Consider the following 21,808-nt stretch of genomic DNA (forward strand, 5'->3'; position numbering starts at 1 on the left):
GCCAGAAAAATCGCAATTCAATCTTTTCCTAAAATCGTTCAGCCTTACGCTTCACCCTTTTATCCACATATGGTCACTTGTTGCTCAAAAAACAACGTGGGAAATGCAAATATTGGAACTTGAGGCTTAAGAACAACAATCAGAAAACCAGTAGCTGAACACATTCAGTCATGTCAGCGTCGTCTGATCTGGAACACACTGATTCTGTTGCAAGGTTGTAATAGTAGCTGCAGGACAATTTCAATGGACTTTTCTGTATTCATCCTGCAGCCAAATGTAAGGGTCATAACTGGGTCTGTACTGACTAAGCTAAAGCTAAAACATGGCAAGCTTGTTAATAAAGGTAATAATTACAAAGGTATAGTTTGCTGATGTCTCAGTTTTCTTTTTAATAATACTGAAAATATCATCCATTTTAAACCAGATGATCGTATTCAGTACGTATTCAGGGCTGCTATACTCAGGCTCATTGTTCTAATCTCTTTCAGTAATGTTTTTAACCTGCACTTCAACTATAGCAAACTTAATATGTTGGTAAAAGAAGGTATGTTGTTTTGAACACACATTTGTTGTAGGTGCAGACAGACTAAAGTTACACTCACATGGACACACACACACTCGCAGACAGTGGGCCACCTGTGTCCTCGAGTTTTATTGGTTGAGATATTACTCTTAGAGGTATTGTTTGTCAGCTTATTAATCACTGGATAGAGCCATATACACCCCCCCCACCACACACACACACAGACACACACACACACACACACACACACACACACACACACAGGTGAACCTCATTCAGAATGTTCAAACAAATGCAAACAACTGCGGTGAACACATGGCTGCTGATTGTTAATAACAGAGGGAGGTAGACTATAGACAATACCTTGATGTGGCCGCCTGCGTGGATGTCTGTCTTTAGTCTTTTATCAGTTTGCCTTTTGCCTGGACAATTTTGCAGCATCAATAAATAAGTTTTTAATTACAGGGTAAACAGAAAGAGAGACAATAGGAGAACAGGCTGGTGAGTGGGGGAGGGGAGATGAGTGCAGTAATTGGATAAAGCCTGGGGCACTTCGTAGACTTTCACTTTGTGGTCAACAACTTCAGAATGCGTTTTTAGAGCCGCCTCTCTCTCTTTCTCTTACCCTGTCTCTCTAAATGACTCTCTGCCTCTCGCTCTCTGTCTCTCTCTATAAGAGCTAGAAGTAAGTTTTGACACAAATTACCCATAAGCAGCTTCATATTCTTATGTGTGTGTTGCTAATGCCCTCTCCAATTACACATTTCTTCAATAACCATGGCAATTTAATTTGGTCTAATAAATACGAATAAAGATCTTTGATCTGACTCTGATCAAAGAGTTAGAGTTAAGTCAATGGATTCTTCTAAAGAAATGTAAAATTATCTAGATGTACATAATCCATATGCTTCAATTGTTGCCTTTTATTTTGAAACCTTTTTGCGTTCTATCTCCATTTATCCCAGTTTTTACCACCTTATGCTCATAGACCGTATTTAAAAATGTAGGTAGGATAGAATCACTGCTTACTGACCTGCTTCCATGCTGCACCTGTTAGTTTGCCGTTTGCCTGGCAAACTGAAGGGCACCCACAACAGTAGTGTGGGAGTGCCTTAAAACAGCCTGGTCGAAACAAACACAGACCATACTGGACAGGGATGAAACTTAGGAGGAGGACATACTGGCTGCTGCATTGTTGTCAGAGAAGCTGGTATTTAACATAGCATAGCATTTTACCTGCCTGGTGTTATAGTAAGGTCATTGTATGATTTCATTCCACAAATATCTTCAATGTTGCTTCTTAAGAAAATACTATATCATATCATATATACTATAATTTGTAGAGACTGCTTCTTACAAATTTAAAGCCACTCCGAGGACTCTCTGCTCATAACTTTTTCTATTTTTTTTCTTTAGCTCCTCATCAAAGGTTGGTTGTCAGTTAGTTTCTGCAATTGTGAACACAAGGGGAGAGCAAGATTCCAAAAAGGAGAAAACACTGCATTGTTCAGGGGCAACAACTGCGAAACAAGTTTAAATCTGTACTGAGAGTTAGTTTATAAAACACCTTTTAAACTTTTTGCTCTGATGGCTCACAGTTCAACCAGGACACTTTTTTTGCAGAAGAGATTCAGTTCTTCAATCTTACAATTTCTTCTCCTTAAACACAAAAAAAACATTATCACCAAGAAGAGAAATTAAAATGTCTTAATGTAAATCTCCAAAGAATAACCGGGGCCTTTACAGTATTTACTCAACATCAGAAAGTACCAGGTTTTAAAATGAAGGAGAATTTTTTAATAGAGTCAGGCCTTAATGAAATGCTCTCTGTCTGAGAAGTTTAATAGTTTGAAGTTTAAAGTGAATATGAACAAATGTTCATTGTCTTATTAAAGTTATTGAAAATGCACTGTAACTGCTGTCATCTGCTGGGACTTGTCATTTTATATGTTTGCCTTGTCAAGAAGTCAGCAGGTAACGATCACCAGCATATTGAATCATACGGGACACGGCTTTAAACTGCCCGCTGGGACAAATCTCTTTCTTGGAGTCTGCTTTTCTCGTTTTTTTTTCTCTTTTCTCTGACTCACTTAGTTTCTCATGCTGTTTGAGATACTTCCCGTCTACTGACTCTCTCTGAGTAATACTTGCAGTGCCTGGTCTGAGTAAAGCATTTGATTGGCTGAGTCGTATCACGTGTGACGATGGCTACCATAAAGGCAAGAAAAGCAGCAGCTTTTAAAAATAGACTACAGTTAAACAAGCATTAAAGGAAAAAAAGAATGTGAATCGGCACGTTCAAGTGAACAAGTTTATGCGGCTTGTAAAAAGGGGCCAGTCTTCTTGTGTTATTGCAGCCGGTGCCTACCGGCTGTAATAAGAGACGTGGACGCTAATTGACTACTGGTTACTATTTGATGATTTACGGTAATGACATTTTTGTAGAATCAGTCATGATAAAAAGGTTATTCCACTTTGTTTTACTCTGACCAGCAGGGGTAGCTGCAGCCCCCCCACCACCTGGGCTCATGTGCATGAGTACCAGAGGAAACCTGTAGAGATCAAACCCCAGTACACATTGTAAATTCTTTACTCCTAACAGTGTGCATCCAAGCACTCATTAAAAATGCATGTGACACTCTGCCACACACTTATTTATGGAAGGACTGGTAGACACATGGCCTCACACACGAGCGCGCACACACACACACACCTGTGGCTTTCTGAACTGATTCAAAGGTCATCACTCAGCGTTATAGATCAGAGACTGAAAGTCAGAGAGAGGAAGACAATGAGGCAAACGGAGGACAAAGTTAAAGTCGTTGATTACAAAGTAAAAGTCACTCATGTGCCTTGGGCTACCTCCAATTATTTTGACATTGAGCGTCATTCTCATCTATAAAGGGTGCTCAACAAGAAAGCATCTCACAACTTCAGTGAATGTTCTCTTCCTGCATGTTTGATGAATGTTAAAGCCAATCCCTTCAATTCATGTTTACATTCTGATTTGAATTTTCTCGGCATTATATGTTCTGCTCATGAAGTCCAACGTATCCCCAAAGTAGGGCATTTTCTCAATCTCTCTCAAATATTCATTTATATTGTCTCATGATAACATCCTGTGCACTGACCTCCTTTTCTAAATCTGCCTGTCTATCTCTCTATGCAGCCGTCATTTTCATGCAATTTCCCTTCTTCCTCGTCATCCATTACTTTCCCTATCCGTTCATCTCAGAACAAAGAATTTCATATCATCGTGCCTTGAGGTTACTGGTAGGAACAGATGAGACTCAATAAAGACTGTGGTATGATTGATGACAGGAGGTTGGATTGACTGATAGCATCAGGCTAGCTGATCAACAACGAGCGACCTAACATCTGAACTCACGCTTTGAAATACACACACGCTGGAACATCCTTGCAACTTTCTCTCATTTGTATCAGCTGGTAAACGAATCGAAGGAACTCGAGTCTTATGGCACTAGTACTCGGAAAAATGATAAGAACACCAGGATGTTTACTTAGAATACACACGACAGACACTTAGCAGGAGATGTGTTTATGAACATTCATAAATACTCTCTCTCCATTAATAAGAAGACAACAGTGAGGATGCCTTATAAAGGCAGAGCATGGGATGTTGTAAACTCCCTCTGCTTTTTTTAATACAGTTCATATATAGATGAGGATCTCTGACCCACTTTACAGTAAAAAAAATAAAAGAAAATAAATAAATAAAAAAAAGAAGAAGAAAAGGACCAAAGGCAAGAGGGAGAAAGAGTGAACATCCTCAGGGTCAAAGATCTCATTATCACATTGAGCCCTGCAGAAAACAAGGTCTTCACTTTCTACTGGTTTGTGTGCATGCTTCGTTTTTACAAACATTCAAACTAATATAAAGACAGACACATAACTGTTTACTGTACTGTTTTCTCCAACAGCTTAGGACAAGATCTTGAGACAATGTCATAAAATAATTAGTTAGACTGTTTTTTTAAGGGTTTATTTCCACCCATCCAACCAACTTGATTAACCCTGAATAGTGTAATTATAGTTACAAAGATGGGCTTCATTTTGTGAATGCAAAACATGAACAAGAGGAAACATTTAATGAATGATGCACTATTTTCAAAGTTTTCCCCACAAGATGTTCACACCAACACTACAGCTCTGCAGCTGAAGCCCTCAGGCTCACAGTTGTGGGTTCACTCCAGGTTCCCTCTCCAAAAGACAAACTGCAGGGAACATCGTTCCAGGTGAAAGTTTGAAGCGCTAAATCTCTTCTCCTTATCTTGCCAGTCCCTTGCCAGTGGTTACATTTCAATTCATGAAGTCTTTGCCTTTCATAATTATTATCTGAAGTTTTTTCTTTGCCATCTTATACTTTCCAGTACACGATGACATAATCAGCACTATCGCCAAAGGTTGAAAGGAGAAGTGAATCGTGGGGGAAGAAAATAGTCCACCCCCATGGTCGTTGGTTATAAAATAAACATGTTCAAGTCGAGAATGTCCTAACAAGAAACAGATGGAACATTCCTTCTGTAGTCCTGGTTCATAATGACTTCCTGTACTCGGCTTTAAAAGCGATGTAAAATCACAAACAGACAGTTGGTTCCTGTAATAGTGGTAAGTCTTACCTCCAAGGCAGCAGACCTCTTCAGCAGCAGCTGTTCAATTTTTCTAGCTGCTCTAGCCACCAGCTCCTCGGCATCATTTTGCTCCACAGTGTACAGGTTTTGGTTTCTCAGGAAAATCTAGTTGAAAACACCACACATGTATGATGAACAATAAATATTCCTAGATCATATGCTTTTCATTGAACTTTTTTTTCCTTTTTTTTTAGAGGAATGGAACTTTTAAACAAGAAAGAATGCAACTTCTTTGACACTCTTTTGAGGTAATGCATCTGGATTTCACTTTCTTCATACGTCTAGTAGTGTTGGTGGAGGTGGTGGTGATAGAAGGAGGGGTTGTACCTGAGTGAGGCTCTTCCCGGCTGTGGCGGTGTCTGCCAGGGTGACGAGCTCTTTCTGCATCTGATCAACCCATTCTTTGATCCTACGGGACAAAAGAGAAATGCACACAATCAATCTTGTAACCAGCTTAGAAGACACATCACAGCCTTTCACAATTAAACTGTCAATGAAGTTATCTAACATCTATCAGCTAACAAGACCATCCAGCCATCTGGACATGCAATGTCGAAAAAAACCCAAAAAAACACACACACAATGCTTGAGAGAATCTCTCTGATAGGTCACACAAAATGTCAACCAATCATTGTCTGAATCAACAGGAACAGATTCAATGCCATCTAATCAAACACGCGCCATCGGGGGAGTCAACCAATACGATTGCTTTCTGAGAGTTCAAACATGAAGTCAACCAATCAGATAAGTGTCAGCCTGTGTTATGAGCTGAGACGGTGATGTGACAGGACAGGCGAAAGGCCAGGACCGGCGTGCTTTTCTGAACATCAAAGAGCTCAGGGGACGTCAGGTCTGCCCTGCTGGTGCCACACACAGGATTATACCTTCCTCTCATCCTTCTCCAATCATCTTGTCAAACCAAAGTGAGCCCCACAGCATGAGCTTTAATATACTGAAATAGTAAATCACTCCTTGCACCCTGAACACAGATACAAGGACCTTAGGGATGCTGCATGAAGTGACACAGCGGTGAATAATCCGGCTCATCTCGAGGTGTATACCTGCTTCGAGATGCTTGAAGGAGCGTTATACATGTGTGCATGTGAATGCATTAATTCACAATAAAAGCTGTTGTGCATGCACAAACACTTAGATGCACAGTGAGATATATGTATTAATATTGTATGAGAATGTTAAGAGGTTGACAGTGAATACAGAAGGGTTGCATTCAAACTAAATCCACTGTGATCCAATATACAACACATATAACATACTTGCATATAACTGAAATAAACATAAAAAGACTGCATTCATTGAATCTACTCTTTAAAAGTTTCTGCAGAAGTCTAAGTTACAGTGTGCAGAACCAGCTCGTGTCGCTCAGTACGGCAAAAGGGAGGAGGCAAGATGCAAATACAGAGAGAAAGGTAGGGAAAAATCAGAAAGCCAGAAAAGATGCATCAGGGACAGAAAATCCACAGTGCATGGGAAAATAAAGAGGAACTGCGCTGGTGGAAAAAGATCAGACACATTCTATGAGTGGGAATAGCAGCAGGAGAGCACAGTGCAAAACTGTTCAAGAAGAGGAAGGGAAAGGTGTAGATATTAAAGCAGGGTCAGTCTTTTGTTCAGCCTGCAGGTTTAGAGGTTGAGGATAAACTACAGACAGAGGCTTGGCAGAGCTTTAAGGATATGACGAGGAAAACTAGCAGGAGTTTGACTAAATGACTGGATGCAACAGTGATTTAGAGCCTCAAATGCTGTTTGTTTGTGTGTTTTCAGCCTTCAGCTTCCTACAGAAGGAAGAACAGTGGTGCTGAATGACCAAGGGATGTATAGGGTAATATTTTTTCAGACATTAACTGATGCTGAAATGTGTGTATATAACGTGGCTTCATATATGTTTTTCTTTACATTGAAACATAACACAATGTTTTAGAGACACAAATTCAAAAGATTTTTCAGTGCTCTGAGGCTGACAAACGGTGTGCTGACAACACAGCCTCTAAAGAACTCAGACGTATCATTCATTAATCTGTGATTGTCTGGTATTTGTATAATGATACGTCATTGACACGTCTCAGCTGAAACCTTCCAATGATTGCAGCAGGTTTATCGCAGCGAGGCTTGAGCTGCAGAATGGAGTTTGAGAGATGTCAGACCATATGAGCTGCATTATGAGAATATATTCTGGAACTTCACTCAAACTTGCAACTTAAAGTCTAGATTTCTTAGTCGGCTTTTCCCATTTCTGACAGCTCTGGAGGAGTAGAGCACCAAGTTGCAGACTGCTTGTGTCATAAGAGGACGCCCCATGCTCTTGCTTATATGTTGAAGTTAATCATACTTGATATCGAAGGATGGAGATTATATGATTGTTAAATATTACTTCTCATTTGCTGCTAATCGAGCCACATGGAGTATAGCCTTTTTTAATAATTATAATTACACCATTCATACAATAATCATATTAACCTAATGCTGAGTGTATTCACCTACAGTTTTCAATCTGTTAGGAATAAGCATTTTAAATCTTAGAATTCAGCCAGGCAGATTCCTTTCTGTGAACAAAATGAGCTAATAGGTCAGCGTCTTTACTGAATCTGTGCATTGTGTTTGGCAACAATCATTCCTCTCGTCCCCTCTTTATTCCTCTGTCTTCCTCAATAAATCCACATCTTAGATTCTGTTCTCTTGATCCTCCTCTCACTTCTCCTTTGCCACACCTTTTCATGTCCCCAAACAAACTGATTGTAAGGTGTTTTAGTGGACCTTGGAATCCTAAGCTCTCTAAGCCTGAAGCATCGACAAGTCAATTCTGAGTGGGACTTTATGTGTACAAGTCTTTGTGCACTTGTGCAGTCTGTGTATGTTTGTGTGCGCGTGCTTTCAGGGACTTGGCATTCAGAGGAGCAGAGGGACGTCTCTCCAGAGTTTAACTTCAGTGAAATCTACTGCTAACGGTGTAAATCTCTGTAACAAAAAATAACTCTCAGGTGTCAACAAATGGATGACATAACCTCAGGCTGTGGTGCAGTATGTGGGCATGTGTTCCTCTGCATGTATAGATGACTTTATCAGAACAAATGTACAATATTTATGTTCAAAGACTTTGCAAAATTCTGGTCATAAAGAACAAGTAAAGTTCTCACAATACTGAATCCCTTTTTGTGTGTATACAAATGGGGGGACTAAAAGATAGAAAAGCTGAATTGGCTCATTATAAAGAGTTGAGGACCATTGAAAAAAAAATGACACCACTGCTCCCCAAAGCTATACATCTGTGGTTCTCTATTATAAATCGTCTTGTTCATTTGGCCTTTAATAGTCAGATGTATTATCCACAGGCATGGTGAATCTCTGCGCATTAATTCCTCACCCTTGAATCATGCTCTGTCCAACAATACCTTGAGGTCCAAGCCATATTTAATGACAACACTTAATAAATGCCATAGGTGAGACCTGCACTTAGCCCACTATGGTTGAACTTTGTGAAGCACAATCTTCTCCTGCACTCACAGCTGTACTGTATCCCATACAATTACAAATGAGATGAAGTACAGTGATGCTAATTATCTTATCATCATTACATTGTTATCACAGGCCTAATGTATGCACTTTACAGATGCTCTTAGCTCTAATAATGTCATGGTTGTTAAGCTGAGGTAGCAAAATATTTCTGCTCTGGTTGCTGGGCTTTGATTACTGCAGCCTCTGGTACCACGCTGGATAATTAAACACACATACACACACACACATATACACACACAAATGCACGTACAAATGGCAACTGGGTCAGACACTGCCCTACATTGTTTTTCTGACACAGGAAGAGACAAACGAGAGCGAAGCAGAAAGAGAGGCGGAGAGACAATAGAAGAAAGAAAGAGGAGGCAGATGTTGTGGCACCATCACTCCGGCACTGGAGAGAGTAATGAGCTGGCCTGTAGTGTGCGTTTCAGTCGGAGGCTGAGTTAAACTACAATTTAATTACACATCATCATTACAGAGACAAAGACAGAAGCAGTCCAGTTCAGCTCAAGCAGACTGAGGCTTTGAAACACCAACAGTAATGCAGCAAAAACAACCCGCGGTGCTCTGCTCATGCTCTGTAGCATACACTAACACCCAAGTGGCCAATTCAGCCCTTCTTCAGCCCGGTCAACATACGACAAAAATAAAAGTCATTACTTTGGATCAAGCTCTGACCTGCCTAGCCCTCTAGAATGCACTGTAATAAGCTACAAAAAAAAAATTCAACACCATATTGTGTTTTCTTTTTACTCACTTTGAATTACTACTCCCCAACATCTCAGGGAGTGCAAATGTTTCATCTCCAGAGTGTTTCCCAGAACAACAGCGCTATTAAGGGTCATAAAGAGGCACAGAACCACCTGGTTTCAGTTCACAAAAGTACTTAACATCATCTGAGTTTTCTCTTTTTCCATCCATTTGTTCAGTGAAATTTCTTTCAGATAATTTCAAGAATAAATTCCTTTGCACCTCATCATTGTTTATATATTCCAAACAAAATGATTTGCTTTATAGGGATAGAACCATTAGTATTACGTGCCAAGCAATCTTTTACTTGTATCTTGTGCAGATGGACATTCATGTGTTGATTAAACATATTTTTAATGCTTGTTAGGTCACATTCGTATGTTAAACATTAAGCTAAAATATGTTTTTTTTTTTATTTGGTCTGATGACTATCCAATAAAGGATTCAGGCTGAAGATTTTCTCCTGCAGATAATTCAATTGGAGAGCCCTCTACATCAACCTCTACTTTCAAGAGAACATTTTTCATCAAGCGCACACAAAAGAAGAGAGGCCATGGAAATACAAAAATAGTAGATACTGAATAAACACTGTCACCATAGCAAACCAAAGGCAGACTGTCAGCCTACAGTGTAATGTGCAGTTTGTTTGGATGCTCTGCTCTGCAAACACTCAATTATTAAATGAACAAACGTCTTTGACGACAACCTAAATACAGCACACGTATGTGGTTAGTAAGGTGGAAAGAGTAATTAAATCTGAATTTTTGATTTGTTTTTGCATGAACGACCAATGCAAGCACATCATGAATTGTCTTTCTGCTTATTTCTGCATATTAAGCAGAAGGAGATGTTTGATTTTGGATAGTTCCTTGTTGTCACTGCACAGTTTAATTTATGTTTACAGTCATTGTTGGTATGCCAAAAGGCAGCCATAATAAATATTGTAATGTATCATTTACTTCTACAGTGGTCTGATCTGCAGCTCAGCGACTTGAATTAGTAACTTGAAGCTTTAGAAATATGATTCAATATCAGCAAGTGACTTATGAGTGAATTTAGTTGGTGCTGTCAGTATACTGAAAGGCATTAGTTATATTGAGTCAGCCATCAGTGATATAAATGAGTTTGAACAAATACAAGATATCTGACTTTTTTTTATATTTATCTATATAGGCTGGTCCGGTGATCCAACTTTAAATGTCAGTAAATTGTCAAGTAAAATAAATTAGGCAAAATAGGATGAAATTGATAGCATGAAATAAATATATTGTTTACTTGTTAGTTTATTGTTTGTTTTATAGTCTTTCACAAAGATGTGGTTAAAATAAAATGTGTCTTTTAGCTGTTCATGAGAACACCAAATGGAATTAATACAAACGTTGCAGGAAACAGTCTTGCATAAAAACAGTGAGACAAATAAATAATGACAATTTAGGCGAAAAATAATCAAATTATGACACTATGGATTGACAGACAATTTCATAAGGATCACAGCCAGGAGAGCCTGCAGGTGTACTCTTTCAAAACTTCATAAAGAGCTGTGTCAGTTGTCCCTGTGTCCACATCGGCAGCAGTCCTTCCCTTTAACTCCATTAATCACCGCCTGGTGGGGAGCGGACGGAGGAAATATTGTCATCCCTCAAACCTGTGTCCATCATGGTGACCAGCGGGGCATGAATGAAACTCTCACCCCTCACGCGTGCACGTACAGTACAGCCTCCACACCTTGAGTGGCTCATTAGGCTACATGTGATACTTGGAAACGGTGTGTAAACGGTGAGCACTTAAAGCAAGGTATACATTCACAACATTCATCTACAGCTCAAATTGGATTACAGGCGCTATACTTACATGAGCTGTGTCGGAAACTGCGATGCCAGAGACCCGTCCTGCCAGAATAAGAGCAGAAACACCCAGACTCGTACCCTGCAGGTATCCATTGTTTAAAAAAAAGAGGGGGAAATTCCCCGTCGCGCGACAACCCGAACGTGCCCCGCTCCCCTCCGCCTCTCCGCCGATGAATGGGACTTGGAGCAGCGTGAGTGGCAGTCTGTCCCTCCTTCACAGATTAACCAAACCTGACGCCTCTAATCTGATCAAGTGGCCTGCCGGAGCTCTAACAGGTACTGAAGCTGGAGATCTCTCTCTCTCTCTCTCTCTCTCTCTCTCTCTCTCTCTCTCTCTCTCTCTCTCTCTCTCTCTCTCTCTCTCGCTCTCTCTCTCGCTCTCTCTCTCTCTCACACAAACACACACCCTCCTTCCCCCGCCTCGACTTTTTAATCGAACAAGGAAAACATATGCTATTTTTGAAATCTTGTAATATCAGCATTTCCACAGCCTCTGTAACATTAAAGCAGTGTAGCCATTTCAAAGATTTGCATTGGCGGAAAGTGCTTATTTAAAAAATAACAATCTCAACTTAAAGGCTACTATGTGAATATTTTAAATAATAGACCTTTTGATTCTGTCCAGGTAGGATCCCACTAAATTCTTCCGTCCCTCAAGGTGTACCACTGCCTATTAGCAGCTACAAATACTTTATTTACCTCCCAATAAAAAAAAACACCTGCTGAAAGGATGGTCTGACACACACACACACACACACACACACACACACACACACACACACACACACACTAGTGGCCGTGCAGTGAATACAAAAGCAGGTTTAGCTCTCTAAAATGCCCTACAACCTACAACCTTTCAATTCCTAGTACCTGGAGGGATGGTAGAATTTACAGGCTTTGATAGCATAATCTTGGCCAGCGCTTGCTATCAGTCATGCTGATAGCAGGAGTGGCAGTAGGCAGGGAAGCTGTCCCACATGGGAATCAGAGCTCTTGTGACAGATCTATTGATTTCTCTCATGTAGTGCAAAATCCGTTAAAGCAAAGTACAGTGAAAGCCCAATAAATCTCTTTGCCAATCAATCTGCTTTATAAGGTCGAGTTTACAGTTGTGTGATGCATTCTAACATGAACCTACCTACGTGATAGAAAATATGCACACTCTGGCACAACTACATCGGCTAAAACCACTTTGTGTTATCACTTGAATTTACAGGAGCGTCAACACTTTAAAATAAATTGAATTAATTAACTAAGTAATGACATAAACTTGGATTGCGTGTGTGTTTATGTGTTAATGTGTGTGTGTTTAGGCATGGAGAGGAGGGCAGGGCAGCACAACCAGGATGCTTGGGGATTTGGTTATCAATCGTTGCCAGGCAACCACACACCATCTCTTGTGTCCTCTCACCCTCCCCTCCTCCCTTTCTTTTCCCCTTCTATCTCTCTTTGTCTCTCCAATCCCTACTCTCCCCCCTCGCTCCATTGCACTGTTGCTCTCTCCACCCCGCCCCTCAGTTTCTCCACTCCTCTCATCCCCCTCACACCTCGCCACATGCACCTTCTCCACAGCCTCTGTCTTTCTACACCTTCCTCACACCCATCACCCCGAGCCTGGGGAGCCGATGCACTTGCTGATGGGATGGAGAAAAGGACAGAGAATGGTGAGAACTGAAGGGGTGGCAAGAAGTGAAGCAACATAATGGTATCATCGCAAAGAGCACACATCATCTTTGAATACTTTCTTGTTATTAATTGGGAACATCTCACACTATATCCTGTGAGAGTAGATCGAGGTGTCAGAGTAGACAGAGGCGTCAGACTATTGTCTGGAGCGCTACACCTCTCTTCACGATATAGGTAGAATTATGAATCCAGAATAGATGATAAAGGCATTTTTCAACACAACTTGTGTTACCTGGTTTGAAATGAGTCCTGCATTAAGAGTGAGGATTAAGCATTCCTGTATGAACAAAACTATTATTCAGCATATTACTTGGTCCAAACTGAGTCAAATATGTATTATTTGTTGTATCAGCCTTTGGCAAGTCCTGAGTTCAGCATAGAGAATCACCTGTAGACCTTGATATCATCAGCCTGATTCCAATGTAAAAGCGCCACAAGTTAAGATGAGTAAATTAATAGTTCAGTTTATTTGGTTTAGTATACCACCATCTAGTGGCAGTACATTTGAATCACAAGAATCTGTTGCTAAAGATCGCCGCTTGAATACATGAATGCAATATGTATTTGAAAAGCTATACAAAAACTCATTGAGTTGGCCGCCTCTGCAGGGTCTGGGGGCAACTGACACAGGGTCACCACTACAGTTTAAGCCCATAATGACTGAAATAATAAAAATGATTATATCGAAAGAAACAGTGAAATGGAAGGAGGAAAGGGGAAAGAAAAGAAAAGGGAGGTGGAAGAAAGGGAACTAAATAAAAAAGGAGTATTAATTAGAATTATACACATACACTCACGCTCTTTCTCTGACAAACAGGGACCTGTATTGTTCTACATCACCTAATAAAAAAGGTAGCTTGGCTATATAAAGTGTACAGTCAGCATTAAGGGCTCTGCGGAAAAATAAAATACCAAAATTTGTTGGTATTTCCTCGTAATGAGTGTTGTCCTGGTTCCCTGACAACATCCACTTCTTAAGACCATGAAAGTCCCTGCATATACTGTACCAGCTCATGAATCGCATCTTGGACAGTAGCTTGAATTATAGCTGTTCAGCTCCAGCTCGGTTGTCATAACAACCTTAAGTCAAACATGCTCAAATCTTTAGACACGACTGTGGCCTGCAGGTGAAGCACCTCTGACACCTGAAATTCATCAAAATACTCACGAGCAGTGGGCGGGCTGTTGAAACCTTCAGGTAGGAACTGCAAGCTCCCAGGAACTGAAGTGGGCGACCAGCAGCATAGTTTTATATGCCAGATCAGGAAGTTCAACCTGCCTCAGGAGCGGCTTATTTTTTGTACACTGCAGTCATCCAGTCTCTTCTCTCTGAATTTGGTTTGAATTAGTCACCAAACATCACAGGACAGGCTACAACAGACAGTCAGAGTTTAGAAACAATAATTTCTTTTCCAAAAAACATCACCTCAGGTGCTGGAGCACAACATGATCCAAAGTCTTTACTCTGATATGTGCTGATGAGCTCTGTGCCCTAAACCAAACAGACATTATAACTTAACAAGACTAACACATAAATCTGTGCTATATTGGCAGTTGCATTAAAACATATACTAACTAACTTCTTTTTGTCTACTTCTTTTTCCACTGACATGTATGTAGAAAACAGAATTCCATTTCTTTTTGCTCTCCCTTTTAAGACCTAAACCTTGCATCATGTCCACGTCTGTCACTAGACTTAATCAACTTTGTTAGTAACTTTTCATTTCCCACTTAATCCTTGGAGTTGTTGCCACTTAATGTTCAACTAGTGCTTACTTGTAAATGGCTATGTGCAGAGAAAGAGGACAGGGTCTTCAGGGAGCAGAGGAATGAAAACAATAAATGCAATTTCCCTGAAGCAGACTTAATTAGTAAACACAAAGCAATGGGGTTAACGTATTGATTAGTGGTCGCTGTCAAACCTTATGTTGAAAGCCACAGTTTGCATCCCTTTGGCACCATCTGGTGGTAATACCAATAATAGCAGCTGTTAACGATCAATGAATTACAATCAGGAAATGTGTTTTTTAAAGCCTTTAATTATTAAAAAAGCGATCTATCCAATCTTCCATTAACAATACAGTTTTTCCCATCTTGGTTTTACAGGGGGCTGAAGCCCATCCCAGCTGTCATTGGGTGCAGGCAGGATACACCCTGGATTGTTCGCCAGTCAATCACAAAGGGGACATACAGAGACAGACAACCAGCCACACTGACAATGTAGAGTAATCGATTTCCGAATTAGCATGCCTTTGGACTGTTGGAGGAAGCTCAAGTACCCGGAGAGAACCCATACATGCACAGGGAGAACATTCAAACTCCACACAGAAAGGCCCTGTTCAACAGGGATTGAAGCTCTCGCCACTGGACCTTCTTTCAGCCCGCATTTTGGTTCTAATTCCTAAATAAATAAATGAAATTAAAAAAAGAATCTGTGTGATTTAAAGCAAAAACAAACTCCAGACTGCAGGTGTAATATAGCTCTTCTTAATATTTATTCTTTAGACATAGGGGAACAGCTGATTCTTTTACAGCACAATTTGCATATTATCTCAACACATCCTGTGTACAACCATAAAACCATGACATTGGATTCTTTGTTTTTACACTGAGTGAAAAACAAGACAATTGTACAAGCATAACTCTTTACAGTCGGCATACAGATAAATCTATACATATTCTCTCTTTTTAAACATAATGTGTAGGCAAAATATACAGACAAACCATCAACAGAACATGCAACATCCAAAACATAAAGTCTCAGACATATATTGTTGTTGGATAGTTATTTTTTTTCCTTTTTGAGTTGTTTCGGCTGTTTTTACAGGACGTGGTTGCACATATAGTCATTGGTTGACAGCACATGATAACACAGTCAAATTCCCTTATACAACTATAGACACGCATTGCTGTACAATTTTAAGTCTAATGTGATTTTTTCAACACTCACATGCTCAAACTTCAGACAATATAAACATTCAATCTTTGTAAAAAATAAACACTTTATGTACATGTCAAAGAACTTGAGTCACATTCACACCCCTCTGAACGACAACAAATTGATGGTTTCACAATAACAGGCAACGGCTGACCGAAACAAAGTGTGGAGTTGGAGGGAAGTCCAATAAACACGAGGGGTTAAACAGTCATGAATGAGCATTCAGGGATTATTCTTTACCATACTTTGTACACCAACTGTTCAACTATGAGCATGATGTTTTAAGATTAACTTCTGCCTACATTGTGCATTGTGATAAGGAACCCCAATTTGTCTGCATGTTTTTCTTTTTTAGTAACATTGATACAAAATGCAAACCAAAGATTTTCTGCCACCATATACACTGCAATTCACTTCATTCCAGTGCAGAGACAAAACACCATATAAACTTGCATGTTGTTGACAGTTACTATAAGACAAGAACATAAATAATGTAATAATAAAGTGCACAAGCTTAATGTTAATGTTAACAGATGTTATCATGAATTTATATTAGAATCAGTAAAAAACTCAATATATTCTCATCTTTTCTTTCAAGGATGTACAAATTAAAGTTATTTTTTTTCTATACGACATATTTCAAGACCATATGTTTACAGATATAACATTTAGTTCAAAAAACAAATGCATTCAAACACATTTATGTTGCATAGACTGAAGAACCAATAGGTCTGGAATAATAATAATAATAGAAAAAAAAGTTGGCACAGCAAAGTAACTACTGAAAAATCTGCCACATATCCCCTCCTAATTATTTTCTCTTTTCTCGTTTTCTCATGTTTAAATTTAAGTGACATCATGTTCTGTGTGTTTGACGTTTTAAATATTTAGATCTTTAAAAAAAAAATTGCATCATCCCTTTGATATGCCTTAATACACTAACAGTAGCTCTGAGGGTCACTCGATAGTTATCTTCATCACTGTCATGCTGCTTTGGTGGCAAAACATTACAAGACACATAAAGGGGTCTTCTGCTGCTCATGAGTACTGAGACTTGGCCCTATGTGTTCTTAAGACCTGGATAGGACTGAACCCTGGCAGGCCTGAGTGAGCGTTCACAGGCAGTGAGAGAGGCTGGTTCACTGTGTTGAAACAGGAGTCACTGACACAAAACACCACAGTGAGTTTTACAGCACAATCAGACAAACAGTGGGAACCTTGACATTTGACCTGGGTATTTTTTTTTTTGTCATCATATTGTAATACATTTTTGTTGAAACTGAGACCAGGGGGCTTCACTAACACAGAGTAAGCAGAGCTGCCAATACTGGCAGGTGCAGATCTACACATGGTTTTGACACAACTTGTGAGAATAAAGCAAGTCCATCCTAACAATTTCATCACCATATGAGCTACAGAAAACAAAGTATTGGTCTACTCTGAGCAACTACTACAGCCTTGAAGTAAAATGTACACATGACACAGGTGTGATTAACTTGTCGTCCTCTAGAGTTGGCTTGTAACATTCAATACATCATGGTTTTGTTTTTTTTTGTTTTTTTTTCGTATTCTTTCATTTAATAGTTATTCTGACCTGCACTTCACAACATGATGCCAGTGAGGTCACCGGATCTTGCACTTTCACCGAAAATAATTAGTTTAGTGGTACATCAGCTTGATCAAAGGACCGAGGAGCTGTTTTCCATGAGCATCCATAAACTCACCTTGGTCCACATTCACAGAACAGCTATTAGGACTGCCTACACCCTCAAGTAGCCGACTGGATTGTCAGTGCGCCACCCACAGCCTCAGTCTAATAGAGATCATATGTTCATATGTGTGTGTGTGTGTATATATATATATATATATATATATATATATATATATATATATATATATATACATATAGTGTAGTGACAAGTAAACAACTCTTATACAGTGTACTGTATTTAGATACATAAGGAATCTGATATCTTTGTATATAAACCTCTGAAACCTGCATGTGAGATATGTACAATCTCTAAGTGCTGTACAGTTCTCTTCCGTTAATCTGATTTATACAAATACATTTGTCTTTTTTTTTCTTTACATGAAACTTCAAGACTATTATACAGAAACACTTTGCATTCCTTCATCATCGAATATTTCAAGAGCACTGATGTCCATACATGTAACAACCATCATTCAGCATTACAACGACAACTCTCGAATGACAAAAAAAACAACCTCACAAAACAAAAGGTTTACGATTCCGATCACGTGAAATTCATCTTTTTCTCTCTAATCTCTTAATAGATATGTTAGATCAATTGCACAGCACCAAAACAAAGTCTCATATGCATCAGGGCATAAAAACTAAGGATAGAAAGGCAACAATGCTCTCAAAGCAGTCCACAGCCGCTAGACTCTTGACATGTGAGGATGTGGGTATGTGCTGGCAGTGTTGGATTGATATAGTTGTTATGGTATTAGCACATAATTCCCTTCTCTTTAGAATGTACACCAGGACTGTAAAGGACAAATAGAGGACTTAAAATAGATCTATTTCATTCCTCTTGTTTCTGCTTTCTTTTTCTTTTTTTTTCATTTATCTTTTCGTCAATTCAGATGTCTAGTACATTGTAGATCATTTTGACTTCACCTTCTGTGGCTTTACCAGATCTTTTTTTCTGGTGGTGGTGCTCAGGGGTTGGTCTGAGTGGAGCTGACAAACAGCTTGTGCCAGCTAACCACTCTCTTCCTCATGTCCACGTTGTCAAGCCAGATGTAGGCCTCTCCTATTAAGGTCTTCTTCACAAATTTTCCTCCGTTCGATACCAAGAAAAGCTGGAAACACATTGAAAGAGAGAAATAGATGTGTCACGACTTAATCTGTTGTCCTGTTATTGTAACTGTTAAGATATTTATTGTATTATCAAGCAAACATTTTAATTGAAAGTTAAAGTGTTGTTGCAGTTCTTTGTGACTTATCATGTTTAACAGACAGATCGATATCTGACGGCATCGTTTAGGTGCCTGCCATACCTGAATGGAGTGTCCAGTTGGGTTAAGGGGGAACCTGAAGGTCTCATTGAAAGAAGGCTCTCTGTCATGTCGACAAACTCTGGTCTTCTTCTTGATGATCCTCTTTTGAGTGGCGACATTCACAACATACAACTTCACATACAGGTCTAAGGGCAAGATAAAAAGAAGGAACATGGGTTGCAAAATATTGTTGTTACTAATCACTAAAGTGATATTTAATTACCGTAATATAATTACTAACTGTTTTACAAACATTTAAATATGAAAACATATGAATATTGTTATTGTATCTATTAACAGTTTATTGTGGCACATTTTATCACACTTCTTATACTGTATTTGTGAAAGACAACCAAATAATTTGAAAGTTCAAAGAAATGAAAGTTAAACACCTTTAAAGCATGTATACTATTATTTACAAAGGTGTTTCATATTTTGTTAAAAGGTTCTTGATTGGTTTGTAAATTTGAAGGTCATAAAGTTAAAACAGCATTAAATGGTTAATACGTACTGTGCAGAACACATATTACAGTTTGGAACTTTTCAGTTTCTATGATGAAGTTATAACTAAAGTTTTATACTTATAATAATACGTTATAGTTGTTCAATACATAGAGGCCAACAATGGTCATTTATTACTTTAAGCTTTCAAATCATTTAGTTATCATTAATATAGATGTTAATAAGAGTTATAAAGAGTTATAAAGTGTACAACAATCAGACTGTTTCTAAATTGTGTGCTAATGTAATCAGAATGGGATTACTATTGTTTGTTATCAGCTAAATTACCTTATATAATAATAATTTGATTTGACAAACCAAATTACAAAACAACATCAATTACAGCATTCATAATAATTATAAAACATTCATTTAATTGTTTTGGCAACAGTAAAATAACTTAAATGAATTAATTATCAAATCAATCTTTAAGACATCTTTCAATTTAAAACAGCTGGAAAGGGGCTCGTAGCACATCTTCTCTTTCTCACTAACTGAGGATTTCTGAATCAGACCTTGTACCCTGCCTATCCCAACACCTGCTCTCACTGGGAAGTCTTTTTAAAGTGCAGTGAGCATCAGATTGGCTAGCATTAGATGTGACAAAGAAGAAGCAAGTCTTAGTGATGGTAACACAGAATAATATAACAAAGCTGATTCTCTAGTTTGTTTGGAAGTAGTGTTGAAGTCAAGACGACACAAACCGAGATCAAGACATAACCGAGACCAGAGTGTTCCGAGACAAGAACAAGAGCAATGCAGAGCATTAACTTAAGTGCGGTAGTCATGTTATTCACTTATAGCGTAACACCGTGAAGGCTGCAGACTTAACCGGGGAAAAAATCTAATTACGCCCGAATGAACCAAAACATGACAAAATAAAAATGCTTTTGATTCCAGGAGGAGACTGAGACCTAATAAAAGTTGTCTGAGGACAAGACCAAGACCGATTTCATGGCTACCACAATCACAACACTATATGGTTGTAGTTTTGGCAGATACATGAAGAAAATTACAGGATCTGGCATATGTCCTATCTTGTGCTTGAAATATGTATATTGACTGCCCTACCCAGCTACTGCAACTGAATTTTCGATTGGCTGATCTGGTGTTTGCTGACAAATGTGGTAGTCTTTCATTGAAATAATTCTCAGAAATCTTACATAAATACAAGTCAGTGTATAGTATCAGACATTTTAGGGGAAATAGTCTTAAAAAATGTAGAAGGGGATCTTTACATTTAATAAAACACACATTATGCTAAATTCTCACTCATGTATCAGCACAAAGACATAGTACTTCCAAACCTGGTAGGTGGTCTGGACTCTTGAACTTGTAAGTGATGTTCCTGCATTGAAGGACCTCCAAAACCAATTGGTCTCCTTCTGTCTTCACCTCCTTCTTGAGAGCGACCTTGATCTCCCCCATTACCTGTGTTTTTCCACCTAAAAATGAAACACAAATGAAAGAGTGTGTTTGATCAGTTTTTAAATAAATTGATAATTTTGGTAGATTTTTCTTAAATCTTGCAAGCCTTTTTTAAACCCTGCATTCAATACCTATAGGAGGATACAGTCGCAGAGAAAAGGCATGTTCTGCTTGTGCCAATCAAGATTATTTGAATAATTTAACAACAGCTAAATTGGAGAATGAAACCAGGATATCAGGACATTGCCATGTGTCTTTCCATTTTAATTCGCAGGGCTTTATTAGTATGAGGAACATACCTTTATATTTCCACTGCTCAATAGAAATAAAACAGAAAGTTAAGTACAATTGAAGCATAACAAAAAAAAAACAACATGTTAAAGTCACTTGTGGCTGTGCGGGATTGCAGTATAATAAAGTATATAAATATGGAAACAGTTTGTGTTGAACTCATACATTTGAGTTGAGATCTAACTTGAAAAACAGATTCCTACAGATCATTCTCTAAAATATTAAAATGTAAAGAGATGGGTTTTTTTTCTTATTTCTTAAGAAGTACATTTACAACTCTATGGTGTATATGTATGTAAAGCTGCTTACAGAGTTAAGTAGTGCAGATTGTGCAATGACACACAAACAGTTAGACCAATTTGATCCCGTTGGTTTTGAGCTGTTTAATGCCCTTTTCCGTTCTCAGCAGCTCGCATAGTGGCTGCAGTGTTTGCACATTAATGTACCTCACCCACCAGGCACACACGTTTTTGAACGTGTTCCATTAAGTTAAATCCTTTATTTGTGTTTGTGATGAGTGGGAAGTAAGGGTCTCTGATATCCTGGTACAGTGGACAGGTGTGGAAAAAAGTGCAGCTTTGTTTCTGCCTCATGTTGGGTGCGGTAGGTGCAGAGTCTGTGCTCTGTGGAAAAACAA

At 38.9% G+C, this 21,808-nt stretch overlaps 2 protein-coding genes across 3 annotated transcripts in view; both read right to left on the reverse strand.

The window, feature by feature from the left end:
• LOC306825432 (voltage-dependent calcium channel subunit alpha-2/delta-1) overlaps positions 1-11,689 on the reverse strand; it is a 60,725-nt gene extending 49,036 nt beyond the window's left edge. For both annotated transcript variants that reach the window (XM_079346198.1, XM_079346197.1), the window contains exons 1-3: positions 11,308-11,689; positions 5,503-5,584; positions 5,164-5,280 (exon numbers count right to left, since the gene is read on the reverse strand). In XM_079346198.1, the coding sequence (XP_079202324.1) occupies positions 5,164-5,280; positions 5,503-5,584; positions 11,308-11,396 (288 nt within the window). In that variant the 5' untranslated portion in view covers positions 11,397-11,689. The remainder of the gene's footprint in view (positions 1-5,163; positions 5,281-5,502; positions 5,585-11,307) is intronic.
• Positions 11,690-17,839: 6,150 nt separating this feature from the next.
• pclob (piccolo presynaptic cytomatrix protein b) overlaps positions 17,840-21,808 on the reverse strand; it is a 54,077-nt gene continuing 50,108 nt past the window's right edge. The window contains exons 37-39 of the mRNA XM_079346790.1: positions 20,760-20,897; positions 18,952-19,097; positions 17,840-18,753 (exon numbers count right to left, since the gene is read on the reverse strand). Of these exons, the coding sequence (XP_079202916.1) occupies positions 18,610-18,753; positions 18,952-19,097; positions 20,760-20,897 (428 nt within the window). The 3' untranslated portion in view covers positions 17,840-18,609. The remainder of the gene's footprint in view (positions 18,754-18,951; positions 19,098-20,759; positions 20,898-21,808) is intronic.

Source organism: Symphodus melops (assembly GCF_947650265.1).
Source record: "Symphodus melops genome assembly, chromosome: 6".
Classification (NCBI taxonomy): Eukaryota; Metazoa; Chordata; class Actinopteri; order Labriformes; family Labridae; genus Symphodus; species Symphodus melops.